We start from the raw sequence: 21,851 nt of genomic DNA, 5'->3' as shown, positions 1-21,851 counted from the left end.
AAGCAGTGACAGTACTGTATGTACTGATCTGATCTGCTCTGGCCTGGTGGTGGATCCAAACATGCCAATAGTCTAAATGTCAGTATTAACACAATTATCTTTTAACATGCTTGTTGAATTGATTTTTGTCGTAAGTTTAGAGACAGTCAAGAGAAAGTCAAATAATCTTAGAAAATATATCCCAGGAATATAGGCTTGCATGGGACCTACATTTCTAGACACACAGGCATAACCTCCTTACAAAGCTGATTTATGATATGCGTATTCAAAAAACCTCCCTGGGTTTAATTGTTCTTCTAAAATCTTCCTAGGAGCCATGGACAATCAGAAACTCCTCCTCAGCCCTCACTCTGCCCCCTCCATGTTTGGACTCTCCTCTCTAACCAAAACTACTGCATGGTGTGAATTTGAGTTGTATTTTTTTTCTCCTCTTCCCCTCCTCCCTGGTTGGTGTGTATGTGTGTGTATGTGTGTGTGTGTGTGCGCCTGTGTGTGTGTGTGTGCGTGTGTGTGTGTGTGTGTGTGCATATGTTTATATGGATGTGTGTGGGTGTGTGCTGTTTGTGTGTATATGTGTGTACATCTGTGTGTGTGTCTGTGCATGTGTGTGGGTATGTCTGCTTGTATGTGTGTGCATGTGTGTGTTTGTGTTTATGTGTGCGCGTGCGTGTGTGTGTGTGTGTGTGTGTGTTTGTGTTTGTGTTTGTGTGGGTGTGTGTGCGCGCGTGTGTGTTTATAGGAGAGAGCAAAGGTGGTGGGCGAGCGGGAGGCCCTGGCACGGCTCCTGGACGGGTCCAATGAGTTGAGGAGCCAGCTGCACAACTGCCCCGAATCCCTGAGGGAGCAGTTACAGGAACAGCTCAAAAGGGTCAGTCTCCACCCAGAAAATAGCTCTTCTGCCTGCCTCACCCTGCACTGCACATACTGGGCTTTCTCAGCTGCCTGTGATGTGAGTGTCTGGGTGGAGCCTGATGCACAATCCCCTCCCTAATTATGTACCATCTTATAGACTTAGTACCACTGAGACCTGGTCCTAATACAGCAGCAGCTTCATAGAATAAAAGACCAAAATCACACAAAGATTATTTTACACAAAACTTATATGAATCATGACTGTACAGCAGTCATGACATTTAGTTTAAAATATACTGGATCTGAGGTGTCTTAAAGCTCCAAGAACTATTAAACTTTTAGCACAAGGTAATAATCAGATGAGTCAAGGTTTCCTCTGAGTCAGGATTTTTAAATATGCCCAGTGGTTTTAAATTCTTTCTCAGTACGGTAATTCCTTTTTGCCTGGAGTGTGAACTGAGAGCATAATAAAAAGAAAGTTTTTCCATCGTGAACCCAAATGTTTGAACCGGAAGGAATATAAAAACTAGATCATAATCTCTGTTTTCAAGTTAACTGGCTACAGAAAGAGCCCTAGTGCATTAGCTGAAGTGCTCCTTCTGAGTGTTGCATTAGCACAGCCATGGAACCCATGGTTCTGTTTAAATGACTGATTTTTTAACCCGTTATGTTTGGGTTGCTGTGACCACATTAAAGTCAAAGCAAAATCACCAAACAAAATGTAGTGCATCAGGCTGCTGGATTTCTTCACACCCTTTCTTCTCTCACCTCTGCCTCAAAGGGTAAAGATAGCTCAAAGTGCAGGGAACATTGGTTCATTATGGGAGAAGCACTAAGATAACAGTGCAGGTTTCTGAGCTCTGCATGTACCATTACCATTTGCTCTTGTTTTTGTTGATTGTCATTACTCCTTCTAACTCCATTTACTAATCTATTAACTTGGTCGCTAACTGAATCAATTTAGTACCTTTTTCTATTCCTTCTATTTTTACTCTTTGGATTGAAAGTACTTTGAGATTTATGGCCACTCACCTGAAAGATGAAAGCATGTGCGTATTCAGTGCTAAAAGAAACTCCTGGGTATTTTCTTTTACTTCCATGCTTCTGACCGGGTTGTTACTTCTCTAAGATGTTTTGTCTGCATTCTCAAGTTGGAGCTATGCTGACCTCTAGTGTTTATAAATAGTTGTCGGTTACCACAGAGTTTAATAAAATATTTTTGCATCCCTTCAAAGAGTGTGCAAATTCAGTGCTAAAAGAAACTCCTGGGGTTTTTTTTTTTTTACTGCCATGCTTCTGATTGGGTTGTTACTTCTCTAAGAAGTTTTGTGTGCATTCTCAAGTTGGAGCTGTGCTGACCTCTGGTGTTTATAAATAGTTGTCGGTTACCACAGAGTTTAATAAATTATTTTTGCATTCCTTCACAGTTATACTTCATAGTTCTCTGTCAGACTTCCTACTTGTGTGCAGTTGTCCAGACTACGTCACAATTTCTCCCCCGTGACGGTCGGATTTCATCAGTGGCCTTGAGGCCAACCCATGGACCTGTCCAAAAGTCAAGTCATCTACACAGATATAGCAGAATAATGTAAGAATAATATACACGTATGAGAACAAGCCGTCCAACTCATCATGGCTTGTTAGGTCTGGTAGGTTAGCACAGTACAATGACTGCAGCTGTTTTTTTTGAAAGAGGGTTCACGAGGGAACTTTGGTAAATGTAAGTTACCTCTTCACCCACAGATGTGGGTATGGATATGGGCTGGGTTTGTCCACTCTTTCTCTACAGAAGATTGTATGGTGGTCTGGGGTGACACCAGTCTCTTTTTGAGTGCGGTGGGCATGTAGGGGGTTGTGCTGTTTGCACCCCCCACATCAATATTCCTTGGGTGTTTGTGGGAGTGGGGGGTGGTTGTTGGAGGCGGGGCTCTGTGGTGACCCGCCTCCCCCGGTCCTGGGCTGTTTGCAGGAGGTGGAGGCCCTGGAGTCTGCCACTAAGCGCTTTGAGGACCTGGAGTTCCAGCAGCTGGAGAAAGAGAGCAGTCTGGAGGAGGAGAGGGAGACCATGAGCCAGCAGCTGCTGCAGGAGCGGGCCGAGTACCACAGGAGCGTGTCCAAGCGGAAGGTGCGCTTATCACGGCGCTGGGCTCTCTTTCAGGCTTTCCAACGGCCCCCTTCAAAAATCCCTCAAGTGCATTTTCATCCAAGAAAAGTCATGGAAAAAGTCTTGGGAAATATGCATAGGTTGGGGAATTGTCAAGAAATGTCACTATACTGATAATTCTAACAAGTTGGCTACCTCACTTGATTTTTTTTTCACTGGAGTTATACTAAGATTTATTTTCATTTTTGCTTAATGTGACATGCTAACACAAATATCTCTTTGTTATAATTTTCAGCAGTTACTTCTTGACCCAAGTGATCCAAACAATCAAGATAGCAAAAAAAAAAAAGAGCAAAAAAAGTCATAGTTTAATGTACTTTTTACTGAATATATTCTAACACTATCTGTGGGGTAAATAATAAAGTTTGACCACTTCTGCCGAATACTCAGAATTACAGAATTGTACACTGCAGCACATTATAGAGATCCATGGATGTGAGCGTTTATTCTGAAATGATCCTGAAATTATTTTATCCCGACATGATGCTCAGGAGAAAGTGGCAGCCCTGGAAAGCCAGGCCAACCAGCTAGGATTGCAGGCAGCCCAGGAGCGTGAGAGACTGGCCAAGGACAGGAACCTAACCCTGCAGCTGCTTCACAAGGTGCTCCCCTCCTGGACTCTCCCTACACCATCCCACTCCCCTATACTTAACATTGATTTCAGTCCAGTCACATCTTCTGTGAGTCCAAGGACCTCGCACATTCTCTTGAGTTTTCATGTACAATCCCATCCAAAAATGGTCTGCATTAGGTGTTAGTGTAAGCTATGATTTCTTGTACTCACTGTCCTGGTCAACAATAGAATTTCCCCTTAAGGAAAGCAGAAGAAATGCTTTATTGTTCTGCACAATACTTTATTGTATTTTATTCTATCGTATTTGAAAAGGCAGTCCTCACGATCATATTCTTTAGCTTTTAATTGCATCATTGTTTTATTGATTAGTGGCAAAAAACAAGACTATAAATCATTACATCACTACATTCATGAGTCATTAATCTCACATGATTATCTTGAGTTTGTCAGGCCACAAAAACCCACACCCTCACCTTTGATTGATGTCTCACTTTCTTCTCACTGCCCCCTCATTTCTACCGGACCCTCACTGACCTTGATATCCCCTGCGTTACAGGAGAAGGAGAGGCTGGCTGCCCTAGAGAAGAGATACCTTAGCCTGACTGGGGGGAGAGGCTTCCCCAAGAGCACCACCACTATGAAGGAGGTGAGGGAATTTTCCTCTGTTGCTCCCTGTGGTCCACACCTGGGATTACACTCATTGGCAAATTTCACAAGCAAGGACTGACAAAATTGTGCAAATAAATTTAAAGGATTATCGTGAACTTCACTCAAGTAATAAAACTTACGATAACATTCTGTCACCTTCGTCTAACCTTCGTTGGCCCGTGTTAGAGCTGCATGGATCAGTTTGTTTGTAGCAAGGCATAAACTGAGAAACCCCGGTCATCATGTGTATTCATATGATGAAGTCAATTTTGCCGGAGAGCAATCCATTCTGACTTGATGAAGGTCCGTCTTTATAAATGAGAGAAAGGTGCCATGTGAGAAGAGTGTGGGCTATACTTTTTATTATTGAGAGAGAGATGCCCACTATTCCATAGTGGAGGAACAAGTTTTATTCAGACAGCCCCTGACTTTGTGAACTTCAAAACAGGACCTTCTTCACATCAGCGAGCCTGACCTGCTAGAGGATTCCTTTACCCAGAGTTCCCTCTGCCGACCCACTGCTTCCTATTTACATGCTTCCCCCCCTCAGATATATCCCATCAACCCTGAAGAGGTAATCAGACTAACAGTCAGTGCATGCAGCCAGAGGACTTACATTCTGGAATGACCCTGCTCTGCTACTGCATTACTACTGCGGCAGAATCAAAGCAACATGAAAGTAGAACTGCTATTCAGTTTGGCATGGCCTTGTATTAATCTTTATGACCACCCTATAGACTTAATGACATCACGCAGTTGATGCTAAGTGGGGTTGGACTTGGTTAGCATTTTTCATGGTAGGCCTTCGAGGAAAGCCAGGTTGCTAAAGAAGTGGTGCAGATGAGCCCATAGGAGACGCTGTTTCCACTGGCCCAAGTACAATTCAGTGCCTCAGTGTGATGATGGGGACACTGTGCTGCAGAAGGTTTTGTCCATTGGATGAGATATGAAACTGAGGTCCTGCCTGTCTGTGGTCATTAAATCTATCATGGAACTTTTCAGTTAGGGGTGTTAACTCCTGTACCCTGTTAAAATTCCCAAACCTTGTACATCTGTCCCAACTACAGTTGTTTGGATGTAAAACTCCCACATTCCCTGCAAAAATACACTTCCCATGTTGCAACCGAAAACCAATCTCTAGGCATAGCTGGTTAAATAAAGGTTAATAATGATCATGGGGTGAGACACCTAAGGATTGAGAGCCTAGGCTGCTTCTTGTGTACAGCACCTGTACATTTTCAGAGGTTTATGATAAAACCATGGAGATTTACTCACACGCACTGGTCACAGTGAGTGCTTCAAGTGTGTTTTACTTTGAGTGAATGGTGGTTGAGTGAAGCTTGCTTGTTTGACGTTTGGTCACACATGGATACTGCCTCTCCTCTGTATTTCTTGTTATACATGTTTGGAATTTGAAAAAGTGCCACATTGTTTTTTTTTTTCTTTCCAGTTGTGATTAAAACCAATATAATGCCTCCTCTCGAAAGTTTAGAACAAATACTTGATGATATCAGTCAAGTTTACCAAGGTTTTATTAATAGGGTTATACATTTTTTACATTTATACAGGTACAGCTAGGAGTTTCCAGTTGTTGGATATTAGCCTAGTTCTCTAGGCAGTATGCCACACCTGTTTTAGTGGTGTATCATTAATTGCAAAAGACAAAGTATGATGAATTAATTCTAATTTACTAGTTCTTTAAGTTAATATTGAATCAATTGTACAGACAATAACAAAGGATCTGTCCTCAACAGCCATTACTGTTACTTAGCCACTGTACCAGCAAATTTAAGGTACTAGTATTGTTTCGTCTTATATTCCAGATTATTGACATTTTTAGTTTCTTTTGAAATGAATTTCAGTTTTTCATAAGCTAAGCCAGTTTGCATGTTTGTCAAAGGTCTATGTGCTTACCTTGGGGCTAGATTTGGTAGGAACGGTGTGTCTGTTGGAATGATATGTGCATGTGTGTGTGTGTGTATGTGTGTGCATGGTGTGAACTGTCCTGGCTGGGTTTGAGGCATGTATGTGAGGGAGGGGTGTGTGTGCGTGATTCTGTGCGTCTGGTTGGAGTGGTGAATGCTTGTGGCTATGGTGGGGCTGTGCTTGGGAATGAACTGATGGCCTCTTGTCCCATTTGTGCTGTGCTGGGCGTTGGCTCTCAGGAGTACTTGAAGCTTTCTGACGTCTATAAGCTGTGCGGGAACGGTTGCCCCGACAACCCCATGGCCACCTCTGCTCCTCATTGCCTCTCGCTTGCCATAGCTCCAGTTGCACCCAGCGAGGTACCCTGCCTCTCTTTCTCTGTTTTTCTTTTCTCTCTCTTTGCTTCTTGTTCTCTTTCAATGTATTCTTTCTTCTTCTCTAGCTCTCCATCTATCTTTCACTCTGTCTTTGTTCTCTCCTTCCTCGTCTAGTCTCTGGCCACTCATTTCTCTACATGCCTCCTCTAAAAGTTTTAGACTATGCACGCATGCTTATTGAGCCATGGCCTTGGCCTGTGGGCCTATTGCCTTGCGGCTGCTCAGCTGTCCACTTTACTTCTGAAAGAGAGTAAAACTGTGAGTTGACGTGCAGTAAAACCTCAGGGATGTGAACCTCAAGAGTTATGGATGGACCAGTCCATGGAATGCTTGTCAGACCATAAGTTGCATTCATACACTAATTACTGCTTATCCATGTCCTTTTTTACTGCTGATACAAAAAGGCAAGCACTGAAAAAAAATGGAGCAGTTGCTATTTTCCTCAATAAACACTGAAAATACTGTAACAGTTAGACAAAGGAGTCTGTGTTGCTAAAGAATATGATTTGGGAAAATTGTTCCAACAGTGTTTGTTATAAAATGTCACATTAAAATTTAAATAAAATGGCTCACAGAAGATGTCAAAAGGTTTCACTGGAAAGCAGAATATAGACAGACATCATTATCTCATTACAACTGGTCTGATTGTTGTCTATTAACTGGAGACACAATATAACAGTTGCCTAATTTTAGAAAAGGTTTCAATAATTATACTATTCAAATCAATAAATTATTCAAATACTTAAAGTTTTATTTTAGTATCACCATTCCAACATTCCAAACATTTCTGAATGAGTTCTGAATGATCTCAGTTCCTGATGCATTCCTGTCTCAGGGGTTTTACTGTATTAGGTCATGTACTGTGTGAGAGGGCTGTGGCACTATAAATACTGCATACAGTAAAGCAGTATTTATCAATATTTGCAGGTTTGTATTGATGTAGTTCTCTATACCAAGGCAAGAATATTGACAACTGTTTGTTGTTGCAGGAAAAATTCCCGTTTACATCAAAATATATTGTAGTGATTTGCCAATTTGGATGTCAAGTACTACTATTAAACTTAAAGTTAACCCGGTGTAGGGTGGGAGATCTAGAACTGGTGTATATCACTTTGGTTTATTAATTCTTAGACTAGTTCATTTTTCCAGATTTTGTCATAGAGTATATATGCACAAGTATATAGAAGCAGAATATAGTGTATTTATAGCTGCATTCTATGATAGTGAATTATTAATATCTTAATAATTTTTTTAACTGTATTTCCCACCAAACATGGTATTAACATGGTTTAACAAGCTTCATTTGCAGCAGCTAATCACCTTCTGTTAACAATTATGTCCCTCTTTCTCTTGCTCTTGCTGCTGTCTTCTGCTTTCTGTTCCTACACTATCCTTGCTCCCCTCTCTCTCTTTCTTCCTCTCTCTCTTTCTTTTTCTCTCTCTCTCTCCCTCCCTCTCTCTCTGTGGAAGGAGTACGTCACTGTCAGCCAATTAAACCAGATCTTCGGGATGCCGAAGGTCGACCCTTCCCCCACCTCTCCCGTTCAATCATTCCAGTCTGTAGTTGCAGACTCCACCTTCTCCTGCCACACCACACCACATGGCTCCTCCCTTTCTCTCTCAGTTGAGGTGTGTTTCCCCCATTCCCATCATCCCCTTCCTCTTACCTGTGAGAGCCTTCTGTTTCGTCCACCTGCTGAATTTGCATCACCCTCAACTCAGATGTATACAGGAAGAAAATTGTTGCACCATTGCCAAATAATTTTCTTGATTTCAGAAACATACAAAACACTCTGTGGTACAAGTAATAAAGATATTTATTTAATGTGTGTTTTATTCAGCGAGTGCTTTATTCAAGTGCACTGTAGTTTCTGAGCACTGGGTTGTGAGTGTATTGAATTCTGAGTGATGCACGCTGTTACACTCAAATGGTTGGTTTTCCACTGACCATGATTTATTTTTATTATCCCACAATGCATTGCTTCACAACATTACTGCTGCACACTAGCCGGCAATCTAATAGGTCTCATTTGTTAACCACATTATTCTCTAATACTTCAAGTCTGTCTGTTTTTATTTAACAAGACAAAATCATTTTTGAATGTCAATATTGTGCTTATGAAGGTGCTATGTACTGCATATGAAGGAGTACATACCTTTTATGAAGTCCATTTATAGAAAGTTATCAATGCTGGTTGAATCCATGCCTCTTTTTGAATCCAATTGTTTTTAAAATGTTTGCATAAAACATAATATAAAAGGTAAACGATTAACCTGTGAATGCTGCCATTTGTCATGGTTGGGTAAATCATTTTTAATGATTTGTAGTACATTATTAATTATATTACTTGTATGAAGAAGCTACTCAGCATAGTATAATGCAAATCAGGTCGTAGATTTATTTACTGTTACTGGATCACATCATCAGGCCTAGCACATTTGGACATATAGGAACAGTAATATTGTACTTGTCTTTGAGTTTAATGTACTCTGCTTCCTTTACTGAAAGAAAACATGCATGATAGACAACTGCATCCTGCATAAGCATAACAAACTACAGTATGTTATTATTTTGATGAATCCTGAGAATTCTCTGCCATTCCTCACTGTAATAAGTGCATTTTTATTATCCTTGTTGACCAAGCTTGTGTTTCTGTCCTCTTTCTCTTCTTCTGTCTCCGCCCCTTTGCTGTTCGCTTCCTTCCTCCTGTTCGATCATGCTCTCTGCCCTCCTCTTTTGGGATGCTCCACTCCTCTCATATTGCAGCCTGACTGGACTAGGCCTCAGATCCCCGCTGTGGATTTAGAGCGCTGGTACCATGAGGTCATGGCTGCTGGGGAGGCTGGCCAGCCCTGCCCTCCCCCTCTCCCAGCTAAATCTCTCTCGGGCCGGCGGCCAGCGCAGGTAACGAGAGAGCCTGCTCTCCTTTTCTTCCTCATTCTTTTCCTCCAGCTCAGCTCTGTTTTTCTGACTGACCATCACTTTCCTTTCCATGGTGCAGGTGTTATAAGGACACGTCCCAGGCAATGTAGTTCTTTAGAAAAGGCCTCACATACAAATGGTGTTTTCACATCTCCCCTGACTTTTAAACCGTGTGTGATTTGTTATTGCCGCGTGTTATGTTCACAGCGTCTGTTTTTAAATTTGTGTATTTAATTTAGCCTAGCAAATTTAATGGTTTAGCACAGAGGGGGTAATCAACTGAACAATTGTGTTTTAAAATTTGGTCTTTGTCATTCATTAGAATCCAATAAAAAGTTTGTGATGCTGGACTGGAAGATCAGGTTGTGAGATGACGGACATTTTTCCCTGGTAAAAGTGGTGGTATACTGGTGCAGTGATGGACCTGATTGGTTCACGGTGCATGATAAACAGAAGTTGAATGAACAAGTCTTCGTATAGCCTTTGGGCTGTGACCCCTGACCTCTGACCCCTGCGACCGCACGCACAGGTGTTCCGCTCCAGGCTGGACAGCGGCGACGGCGGGCAGACAGGGCTCCGCTCCAAGGCCAGCGCCGGGTCGTCTCCTCAGTTCAGCACGGCGACGCTGGGGCGCAACACGCCATCCAAGGTACGGCACACCGCTGGCACAGTTATTTCCCTCCCTCCTGCCACCCGCAAACTCTTGGCCTCTCAGGAGATTTAAGGCACTTGGGTCTGGTCTAAGTACGATGTACTGAATTGCGGTTTTTAAACGTCACGTGAAATGCTTCCGGGATGAAAAACGTTACTGATCAGATGGAAGCTGCAAGGCCTTGTTGCTGACTGGCTCACTTATCAGCACCCAGCAGATATCAGTGGTGTTTTTTATTTCCCCGGAAGCATTTGACGTGGCCTCTGACATTTGGTTGTTTACTACCACATCAGGTAAAATTAAAGATTTTTAAAAAGATGAAATATTCCCTATGCACCCCATGGCAGTGGTTATTCCTATTACACTTTTAAATAGCGTGATTCGATATATCATGCAGCCCTAATGTCAGCCAGTTCCTAATATGTCTCATTTGTGTACCCATACCTGTAGCGCACAAAGGGACATAATGTCTGGGTTCCTTTCATCCACAGGAAGAGAGGGGATGTTTTTATTTTAGCGATTACCACAAAATGCAATACTTGGAGGTTTCATGGCGATTACCTCAATTTGTCCGTGGGGAGTAATGCTAACGTTCTGTGTCACCCTCTCTTGTTCTGTGGTTACCCAGAGTCCTCTGATGAACCACAGCAACACAGGCAGTCTGCCTCGAAACCTGGCGGCCACACTGCAGGACATTGAGACCAAAAGGCAGCTGGCACTGCAGCAGAAAGGTCGGGCTTACCTCTCCTCCTCTCTCTGGGCCTCCCATCCCATCATGCAGCACTCCCTACTCTGTGCCCCGTCCATGAGCATCCAGCATCTATGCTGTCTTCAACTTGTTTACTGGTCGAAAAACATTTTGCAGGGCATGGAAGGAGTAACCAAATATAAAACATGCAGAAATCAAAGCATCATATGATACTGCACTGCAGATGGATACTATAACATAGTCTGGATACACAGAAAATGTCCAGTGTTAATTCAACTCAAGAGAGTACATGTGAGCCCAATAGGGACCACATGTAACAGTTGACTTAACACTAAACATTTTACAGTGCAGGAATTCCAAAATGTAGTCATACACAGGTTTGAGTGTTACAGTGTAGCATGGCTTTCCTTTAATAGGATGCAGTTACTGAAATTGATATAGGGAAAAATTACAATCAACGCAATTTTAATATATGTTGCAGTCGATTAAAAAATGTGAAATTCGGCACTTTTCATTGAAGATATATGATGTTTTTTTGTGGTTCTTTAAAAGAAAAAATCTACTGCAGGTTATAGAAAGCCACTAGACTGATTCTCTCTTCAAAGGTAGACCTCTCTCTTCTGTTTTCTATCCTGTCGTTTTAACTTCTGTCCTCCATCTCTGTCCCTGCCACCCTGCTCTGTCTCACAGAGTCCTCATCCCCAGTTTTTGAGCGTTGCCGCAGCAACAGCAGCCCCACAGGTAGATGCTCACAACTGGTTTGGTGTGTCCTTTTGTTTTCACTGCATAATGAGATAAGTAGAGAGCCTGGTTTCTTGGTAGGAAGACAGCAGGGCATTTCTGACATCCTGGACACTGCTCTTTCTCTCTTTTTCTGTCCATCAACATCTCACTTCATTTTTCTGTCCATATGGAAGGGTAAATGTTGAGCATATGAATCTAATTGTAAACCATAAGAGGAAAGAAATTAATATGTTATTAAATGATTTATGTGATTTATTGTATGTTTTCTGTGGACCAGCTTCTGAGATGTGAGACTATAATATATCAGATGTGTCATATTATAATGAAGTTCTGAAAAAGTACAGTTTTTGCTTTCTTCTAAGATTGGTAAAATGCAGTTAAACGACTTATATTTAGTGATGGTCAAAAATTGTAGCTGCAAGGATGGTTTGTGTGTTTTCCTTTACTTTGTGGGTATGGCTCACTCCTGTATTTAGGTCTGTTTCTGCATATGGTTGTTTCAGAGGAGGTTCTATTGTGAAGCCTACGTGTAAAAATATGTATGTGTGTGCCTGTGTGTGCGTATGTGTTTTTGTGTGCGTACGCGTGTATGTATATGTGTGTATGCATGTGTGTGTGTATGTTTGTGTATATATGTGTGTGTGTGTGTGTGAAAGTCCATGTGAAAGTGTGTGTATATGTGTATGTGTGAAAGTACATGTGAAAGTGTGTGTATATGTGTATGTACCAGTGTGAGTGTGTCTTTCTCTGTGTTTCTGTTTGGCTGTGTAGCACGTATGTCTGTGCAGACTTGTGTATTTATGTGTGCATACATGCATAACAGATGCCAGTATGTGCACCTGGGCATGTGTACATGTGTGTAGGTGTGTGCAAGTGTGTGAAAGTTTCCCAGATATCAGGCTTGGTGTGTGTGTGTGCGTGCGAGCGTGCGTGCGTGCGTGCGTGCGTGCGTGCGTGCGTGCGTGTCCTGTTTCCTGCACTCCTGATATAGAGGTTTTCCTCAGTATTGCTGTCTGTATGTGGACTCATCGTTCTCTCCATTGACCCCACAGGTCAGCAGGTCATTGATGAGCAGAGGCGTCGGCTGGCAGAGCTCAAGCAGAAGGCCGCGGTGGAGGCACAGAGCCAGTGGGAGGCGCTGCACGGCTCCCAGACCCAGCTTCATGTCCCTTTCCCATCCACCAGCCCTTCCATGGTGCATCACTCCATCCTGCACCACCAGCCACCCCCTTCAGGGGAGCGACCCTACGACACCCTCAGTCTGGAGAGCTCGGACAGCATGGACACCAACGTTTCCACCGGAAACAACTCTGCCTGTTCCCCTGACAACATGTCCAGGTGAGAGCACGACGCTCACCCTGTTCCACAGCAGCTCTTCACTTCAGAGGCGGATATGTAGCAGATGGAGTCACTGCACTTCCTTATAAATTATAGTAGTTCCTTACTTCCGGTGAGTTATCACAAGAACCAAGGTCTGTACTCTGATATCAGTTGTCAATCACACAGCAAATTCCTGATAAAGTAGTTTCTTAAAAAATACAACAGAAACGTGGTAAGAAGTGTTTTTATACTACACGGTGAAGGCTGGTTGTTAATATTCGCATTATATCTACCTGGTCTTTCAGTAAGAAAGAGATAATAGAATCTGTTTAGAATTAACAGGATTTATGCTAAGATGGTGTGAAGCTGTTTAATGACAGACACAAGCATGCACACATGTACGTGCAGCTACATGTGTACACACGTCTGTTGGATATCTAGTTTTCAGATTATCACCTTTGAGAAACAGACAATGTAATTTGTGTAATCATAGGAATGTACCGGTTTTCTCTCTGTCCACTCTCTCCACCACAAACATCAAAGGAAACATCCTTGAATAATGGATGAATAGTTGAATAATCTACCGAAAGTCTTCTGTATACAAACCTGGGGTGTCTGAGTTGTCTCTCCTATGAGTTATATTACTTGATGACGCAGGACACCCAAACTATGAACTCAGAGACACAGCATGGCTAAAGACTGCTCAGATTATCACAGCACAGCTCAGCTTGACTCAGATCAGGTCCCTAGAGTCTGGTCCTGGCCCCACTTGGTTTCCCCAGCCAGGAGCTGGAGGCTTGGGTCCTGCACCCCGCTAACCCTTCTGTGTGGTTGCAGCGCCAGTGGGATGGACGCCCTTAAGCTGGAGGAAATGGAGAGGATGCTGAAGGAGGCTCAGCTGGAGAAGGCCCGGCTGATCGAGTGTCGAGTGAGTCTGAACCTGACAGTAGGTTGCTCTGGATAACTCACACTTAATTGTGCCAGCTCTTAAAGGGCAAGTCCAGTCAAAATTGAGGACACCCACCCACCTAGAGCCTCACCCCTCGGCCTGCAGTTAGTGCCGTCACCACAGGGTAGATATTTCACCGGAATCAACACAGAAGAGCAGAACTCTGTCAAAAGCTTTTTTACCCCGTATTTTTATGTCACCAATCCCTTGGAGACACCTCATATAGAAAAATGCTTTTAACATGCAAACGACTGAGTTTTTCCTGTATCTGTTTCATATTTTTGAAAGCCAGACAATAAGTATTGAAAGAAAACTGAGACAGAAACAAAAGATGTATGTACCATTGCAGCCCACGATAGGTCTCTGATGTCAACAGTTCACAGTCAAAATGAAGTTTTGAGTTTTGACCAGACTTCCCCTTTAACTGTGTATGTGCAGTGTACCTGTACGTGAATGTCAAATATGAAAAGTGGTCAATTTAATGGTAAAATAAGAAATTTTAAATATATCTATATGAATTGTTTGTCTTCACGTGGCTTGCGTATTTAGAACACACAGTTAAATTCAAAAGCATTGGGACAGTTGTGTTAAAGGCTATGTTTGAGCCACATCCATATGTTCCATGTGACCACAGTGAGAACTGTTGGATTTCATGTGTCTTTTTAATGTCAGACTTCCCTGCCCAGGTGCAGATCACTATCATCATCACTCCTTTGGCCTTCCTCCGCCTTTTCACCCTCAACAGCTAATGAAGCGTCATCCGATATCCACAGCAAAGAATCATGGGCCATGTCCAAAACAGCTAACTTGCCTACTATTGAGTTGCCTACTTTATACAAAAATGCACGCTTGGATATATATATATATATATATATATATATACATATAAAAAAAAGAAAAGTGAAAACATATGCATAAAATATACACAGGAAAGCAAACACACTTCCATATACACATTTATAAAATAAAGAGAAAAATGTGGAAAAATGCATTGAATAGATATGAGAACGCATGTGGTTGTTGTTAATGCACACATGTGGGTTCTTTCAGGGTGGAGGTCTGTTCACACATATGTCAGATATCGGTCACTTACAAACATGAATGTGAGCAGTCAATGGAAAATTACTGGATCCAGACAAAAAATAGGAATTGACTCTTAAGGCTTTTAATGTGAACTTAGCCATATGGGCTGTTTTCCCTCTGTACAAATCTAATTTTTGTTTTAAGGCAAATGATGACTGAGGCAAAATTCACAATGTCCGCATTTATTTCATGTTTTTTAAGCAGAGATTGAACTACATTTCTGTACAACAATGTCATTCATTGAGTCAAATTCCCCTATTCCATGTTAGCATAAGTATTGGGACATATGACTCTCTACTCTATTATTTATTCTAATTATTTATAAATGAAAATCCTTGAGAGTCTGGGCATGGGATATATATTTCAGAAGCATTTGTAGAGTCTGCTTTATAAGCAAGACAAGAATACTGCAGATGAGGGCCAGATAATGGTGTATCACGATCAAGGAAGATATTTTGAGGATGAAAGAAAAGATAAAATGAATTGGAGCTATTGCAGAATATTGCAGGAGTACTCTGGACCCTCGAAATACTGCTTCATCAGTCAATCATTGTGGAGGCAGTGTGATGGCTTGGGCCTGTATGGCTGCATCTGAAACTGTATTTATTTAACCAGTGACGGCAGGAGCAGCAACTTTTAAAAAACTTTTTTAAAGTCATGAATTAAATGTAGACAGTGTGAATTTTGGCTCATAGTCATTGTTTGCATTGAAACACAAATTTGATTAGTACAGAGGTAAAACAACCAGTTTGCCACCACCATCCCAATACTTTTGTATTTAGCTGTATTTTTGGAAGTATGAATGGATTTTGTTTATTTTGTATTTATGCATGTGCTGCAGAGTATATTTTATTAAATACAATAAGAGATTTTCATACAGTATATGTATATAGTGCCATAGAAAGCATAATAATTGGCATATATAATTTGATGTGTGACTGAAAGCAATATTGGTAAGTGTATGTATGTGTGGAGTGAGGGGAGGGGTAGAATGGGATAAGATGTACTGTAAGGGATGCAACCTGCCCTTTCCTTTCCCCTTCTTTTCCCTGTTACTCTCATTCCCTTCCCCTCTCCCTTCCACATTCTGTCTCTCCCTTCCATGCCATCTCACTCCCTACCTCCCCCCTACCCCCACCACCAGGAGAAGGAGGCACATGCCCGCAAGCAGATGCTGGAGGAGGAGCGCAGGCGGCGGGAGGAGGCCGAGAAGCGCCTCCAGGAGGAGACGGTGCACAGGGAGCGTCTGGTGGAGAAGGAGGTGAAAATGAGGGAGAAGCAGTTCTCTCAGGTCAGTGTCAGACCCACACCCAGTGTGCATAGTCTATGTCCTTCTTCAGTTTGTACCCATTTTTTGTTCTCACACCAGAAATGGCACACATTAGAATGGTATACACACTGCGCATGCATGCTGTTGTAGACTGGTAAAGGGAGTAGACTTAGTGAAACACATAGTCAGACCTGCATTTGATTAAGTGGTTTACTATGTCCACTCCATTCACCAGTCTTGCTTCCACTGGCATGCCTGTGTTGAATGTGAGCCATTCGGACAACTTGCACTTAGTAATATATATGAGTAATACTTATGACAGTTTACTGGTTGGGTCTTCAGCTTCCACTCTGTGCTTGCTGACCCAGTAAAAACACAGGTAGAGTATAACTTCTTCACCCAGCCTTATCTTATCGTATCATTTAGTAATAAACAAGAAAGAGTTCTCGCCAGATTTGCGCAGTTTCTTGCTAGCTTATGATAGGGATGGTAAAATGTGGACGTTCGGAAAGGTCATAACAGGATGCTGTGGAACCCCCCCAGGCCCGTCCCATGACACGCTACCTGCCCATCCGGAAGGAGGAATTTGACCTGCGTGCTCACATTGAGTCATCTGGACACAATGTGGACGCTTGCTACCATGTGATCCTGACAGAGAAGATGTGCAAGGGTTACCTAGTAAAGATGGGTGGGAAGATCAAGTCTTGGAAGAAGCGCTGGTTCGTCTTTGATCGCCTCAAGAGGACATTCTCCTATTACGTAGGTAGGGCCATTTTTGCATGATTCTCTTGGCTTCAGGGTTTGTGCTAATTAAACCTTGCAATTAATGAATATTGGCCCTATGGTGCAAGAAAGAAATCAGGTGACCAATCAAGTTAGTTTTGAATATAGCCAATGGCCTTGCCCATTTTTTCTGCTTTTAATGTACCCCTTGTGTTGTAATTTTTTTTTACGTTATTCTTTTATTCGCTTGTTACATTTTTATCGGTCCTTGAATTTGGGGTTATTTCACTTTATAAGTGTTAAACTTGCTTAAATTTGTGGCATAGCTAGGAATCCTTCTGGCAATAGGACTACTTCCTCTCTGTGAAGCTTGACATGCTCAGTTTATTAATGTAGTATTTTGTACTAAGGTTTGCATTTCTGCCTGTAGAGGTGAACCTTCCTCCATGTTGCTATTCCTATTGCTGGTGATGAAAATAAGCTGCAATGGTTAAGGTGCTGAATGAACAATGGGGGAAAATATTTTAAATATTTTTTTTATTTTTTAAAACGGACCTACAATGGACATTCACTTTAGCAGTAGTCTGGAACTATGTAGATAAATACAGAGCTGCACTGGTTATAGTAGAAATGGTGGCAGTATGGTGATTATAGAACTCCTACCTTGGCTTCCCAGATTGCAGTGAAACAGAGTTTTGAAAGGATGTTTACTCATTTTTATTAAGCTTAGTAGAGAGAATAGGCAGCAAGTAGAAGAAATATTAAAAATCAGTTTGAAGTGTGACTCCATTTTAGATGTTTATAGACATTTCGTTCTATGGAAAATGTACTCAAAAAATTATTACTGAAAACAGGGAATTTGTTACCTCTTTTTATTAAATGCATTTGTATTTTCACTTGAATCTGTAACATTCAGCTCATTCTAGCTCACCAGCCTGTCTCTTATACAATAAATAACCTTTTATTTACATTACTTTTAAAAGGGAACTGTAGATTTTAACAGTTGGCTGAAAAATGTAATGTTATTAAGCACTTATAAATTATAAATAGTTACTCTAAAAATATGAAATGGCTTAAATCTGTCTCCATACATCATCTGCTTCAGACCTGGAATAGGTCTTGTTGCTGTCCTTTGTGCCTGGTATTAAAGTAACTACTTTCTGCTTTCATACATACAAGTCCATACATTCCCAATAGGATTTCATATATTAATGGGTCTTTCCATTGGTGAAGGTTTGCATGTAATTTCTCTCCCTCTCTTTCCAGATAAACATGAGACCAAGCTGAAAGGGGTAATCTATTTCCAGGCTATCGAGGAAGTTTACTATGACCACCTGCGCAGTGCAACAAAGGTACCAAGACTTAATGTGCTCTTTTTACCCTTGAATAATGACTCTATTCATTGGTTTTCAAATTCTGTTATTTTTATACACACACACACACACACACACGTACAGTGCCCTCCAAAATGATTCACACCCCTCAGATCATTCAGTCAGGATTCTTCTGTTTGTGCTTGTGGATGTCCCTTTTCAATTCTGGAGACTGAGATGACTATTGCAAAACAATAATTTTGTGGTCAGTAAACCATTTCTTGGTTCATTTTGAGGTATGCTTGGTATTATTGTCATGTTGAAATATCAATTTGTGGCCAAGTTTGAGCTTCCTGGCTGAGGGATCTTGTTGGAAGTCATAACCTTTGGAATTCCATGGACCTTCGACCAGTGGATGCCCCATGAAATCAGCACCATGACATCAAAGATCCGTCACCATATTTCATCATGGGTGTAATGTTCTTTTCCACAGTCGGGCCAGTAGGTCTGTGTTTTTCTTGCCCCAGGCATATTTCCATTGGCCCAGCTGCCAAAATAAATAACTTTATTAAGGAGATTATACCAACTATTTGCATTAAAGAGTGTCAAAAAGTCATTCTAAAGCACTGGTAAGAAGAAAATGTAGTCCTTTCTTAAATATGAAAAGCAATCGCCATCACCAAATTATGGATGAGCTACATCTTTATTTGTGGTGTAGACCAACTACAGATGTGAAATGTTGGAAATCATGGATGGCTTGTCCTTTGCCTAGGGATTTTGAATTTCAAGACAAAACACTTGCAGGTTAACCGAGGATAAAATTATAGCCGTAATAATATAGTCAGCTGATTTCTAGTTAGCTGGTTCTCTTATTTGCTGAGTTAGCTTGCTAGCAATAAATAAAGAAAGATGAGTTGGCCAGATCGCTACCATTAAAAAAAAAAAATGTTAACTATAATTCAGTAAATAGCTGTTTCTATTGCGAGTAAATAGCCTATGTGAAACCAACTGAGTTAGTTGGTACAAATATTAAGGAATGGGCAGTCTGTAAGGTTTATTGTTGAGCCCTGATCTTTCTTCAAGCTCTGAACCCACCACTAGTGTGCAGGACTCATGTTTGGTCTCATCTGACCATAACACCCAGTTCAATTCAAAGGTCCCAAGTTTAGCTAAGACAGATGTATTATTTATTTGATTTCCCTCAATAGAGGTTTTTTTTTCTGGAAACCCTTTCTGTTGGAATGGAAGTGTAGTCTGAACGTAGATTTTGAACATACAATATAGCTGATTTACCTGCATTGTTTTTTAATTAAAAAAAACATTTTTGTTTTGCTCATATTAATCAAGGGTGTGAGTAATTTTGGAGTGTATATGGACATTATGTATATAAAATACATTTCATATGTCCCAAAAACATGAATATGCATATGCAAAAATATGACAATATAAATATTTTATATTTTACATGTATATTAATATATTTTGCATATTAAAATGCATGCTATATATTAGTACATTTAAACATTTCCAATATATAAAATAGTTTGTTTACTATTTTTAATAACATTTTAATAGCAATACAACCAACATTTACATGTTGTAATACAATGTAAAGGTAATTTATATTTGAACTTTTTTTAATTTAACATCATTCATGTAAAGCGGATAAAACTTTCCATGTATTTGGTTTCTTTAGATTTTCTTTTATCTTTCTGTTTCATCTTTCACATCTTTCTTTCCATCTTTCTCTCCATGTCATTGGCCCCCTTGTCTTTTCTGTACTGTTCCTGGCTGACCTCAAAGAAAGGATTTTTCAACCTGAAATTGGTCAATGTATGTACCACTGACTGGAAGCGTACAAAGCAGTTACCTCTGCCTACATTCTAAGCCATTACATAGATCTGTGTATATGAACCTATCATAGGGCAGATGATTTTGCGAGCACGTCCTTTGTGCCAGTAAGAATAACTTGACTATAGAGCTGTGTTGGTCAGGGTATTATTGTCGAAGATCACATTCTTCATTTTTCTTACTGCTCTAACAGTGCTGTGCTAGCCTAAGGGTCTCACAACTTCAATATTATGAGGATGTAGTGCTCATACACCTTGTTATAGTTTAGCAGGACATACTGTATTGACTTGCACCAGTCTACATATTCCTGTGGTTATTGGACAAACTCAGGGTCCAGACATCAATGAAAGGAAATCTTTGATGAGAGATTCGTGCATATGGATTTGGCAAGAAGTAGACACATGCAGTCATATTTAAATTTGATGTGTTAAAAAATGTAGGTTTCACATTTTGGACTGCTCATGATTCTCATACTTATTTATCAGCCTCATGTGGTTAATTCCTGCAAAAAAACAAGGAGTGGTTAAATGGCAACAAACATATTCTGCCTGGATGCATGCAAGTTAGTGTGAGTGTGTGTGATTTTAAATGTGTTTGTTAATATTTATGTGTTGTTGTCTGTGTATGAGTGCATGTGGGTTTGTGTGAGTTAGAGTGTGTGCGAGTTTGTATCAGTGTGTGAGGAAGTGTGTGTATGATTGTGCGTGGTGTCATTTGACTCTCTTATCCATTTCCTCCAGAAACTCTCTGAGCTCCTGCCTCCTCAGTTTCAGAGAGAGGTCTGTCCTGAATGCTTATCAACTCGTGTGGCTTTTGTGTTTGCCCTTACCAGCTTCTGAAGAAGTCCTAATTGGTGTTATTACTTAATTAAAAGCTTTGGTTGTTTTTTTAAATTGTTGCTTTTAAATTTAAAAGTCTTTGCCTCTGACTGTAAATCCTTTGTGTAAGTAGAAGGCACTTAATTAAAGCATTTACATTTCTTTAATTCAGCTCTGTGCATTCAGGGTTCTGTTTTGCAGTTTTGCCTGCAGTATTGTATAGTTTATATGCTCATTTAGATAAATTTAGCATATAGTTTTCTGTGTCTGGTTGCATTGAGCTGGTATTTTGGGACTGTGACTGAAGATTTGTGCCTGTTGAAGAGTCTCAGATAAAAGCATGCGTGTTGAAGGGTCTTGCTGAATGCAGTCATAAGTGGGTATGGTCTTGCCGCACAACATTGATAACTGTGCTACACTTTGGTGAATGCAAATGCCATTGGCTTTTTTGGATGGCTTTGTGATCGTGAAAGAAGCCAGTTTAGGTGCATTCAACTATGCAGACAACAATGGCAAACTGGTTCTTCTTCAGTTGAATTTGAATGAAGCATGGAATGGAGCATTCCATCAACTTTATAAGGAACACAACAACAAAAGGGTGGTCAAATGGCTTATGACAACAAATACAGTGAAGTAAGCAATGGTAACTGCCTGGTACTTTGTCCAAACAAAAACAAGCCCAGAAAACCAAGTGAATTAATGATACAAACCAAGGTTATATGTGACTCCTGTGGAAAGTGAATGGCTGTCATTGCTTTATCCATCTTATGTTCACTTAGCTACTTCCCTAACTCACTGTGAGGGAGGTTTTTGTGGGGCAAAATATTTGAACAGAACACTGACATCGTGCCTACAGTAAATTTTGTCTGCGCGCATAGCTAATTCAGTCAATATCAGCAGTTTTTCCTCAGTGTTTTCAGTGTTTGTTGAGGGTTTCTTCACAACTTGTGAATAA

At 40.9% G+C, this 21,851-nt stretch overlaps 1 protein-coding gene across 19 annotated transcripts in view; it reads left to right on the top strand.

The window, feature by feature from the left end:
- Window positions 1–21,851, top strand: part of phldb1a (pleckstrin homology-like domain, family B, member 1a) — an 81,537-nt gene that overhangs the window by 58,792 nt on the left and 894 nt on the right. For 3 of the 19 annotated variants that reach the window (XM_035433251.1, XM_035433239.1, XM_035433255.1), the window contains 17 exons: window positions 740–868; window positions 2,822–2,977; window positions 3,508–3,618; window positions 4,147–4,236; window positions 4,687–4,812; window positions 8,012–8,170; window positions 9,309–9,446; window positions 9,994–10,113; window positions 10,745–10,847; window positions 11,516–11,566; window positions 12,622–12,907; window positions 13,727–13,835; window positions 16,066–16,212; window positions 16,735–16,954; window positions 18,181–18,266; window positions 20,031–20,060; window positions 20,819–20,857. In XM_035433251.1, coding sequence (XP_035289142.1) covers window positions 740–868; window positions 2,822–2,977; window positions 3,508–3,618; window positions 4,147–4,236; window positions 4,687–4,812; window positions 8,012–8,170; window positions 9,309–9,446; window positions 9,994–10,113; window positions 10,745–10,847; window positions 11,516–11,566; window positions 12,622–12,907; window positions 13,727–13,835; window positions 16,066–16,212; window positions 16,735–16,954; window positions 18,181–18,266; window positions 20,031–20,060; window positions 20,819–20,857 — 2,100 coding nt within the window. Of the gene's footprint in view, window positions 1–739; window positions 869–2,821; window positions 2,978–3,507; window positions 3,619–4,146; window positions 4,237–4,686; window positions 4,813–6,403; window positions 6,524–8,011; window positions 8,171–9,308; window positions 9,447–9,993; window positions 10,114–10,744; window positions 10,848–11,515; window positions 11,567–12,621; window positions 12,908–13,726; window positions 13,836–16,065; window positions 16,213–16,734; window positions 16,955–18,180; window positions 18,267–20,030; window positions 20,061–20,818; window positions 20,858–21,851 lie in introns of those variants that run through there. The other 16 variants (XM_035433240.1, XM_035433248.1, XM_035433241.1 and 13 more) reach the window with 16 other exon arrangements.

Source organism: Anguilla anguilla, chromosome 9 (assembly GCF_013347855.1).
Source record: "Anguilla anguilla isolate fAngAng1 chromosome 9, fAngAng1.pri, whole genome shotgun sequence".
NCBI lineage: Eukaryota > Metazoa > Chordata > Actinopteri > Anguilliformes > Anguillidae > Anguilla > Anguilla anguilla.
The sequence above is the reverse complement of the archived record's forward strand: the minus strand, read 5'-3'. Positions and strand labels throughout refer to the sequence as shown.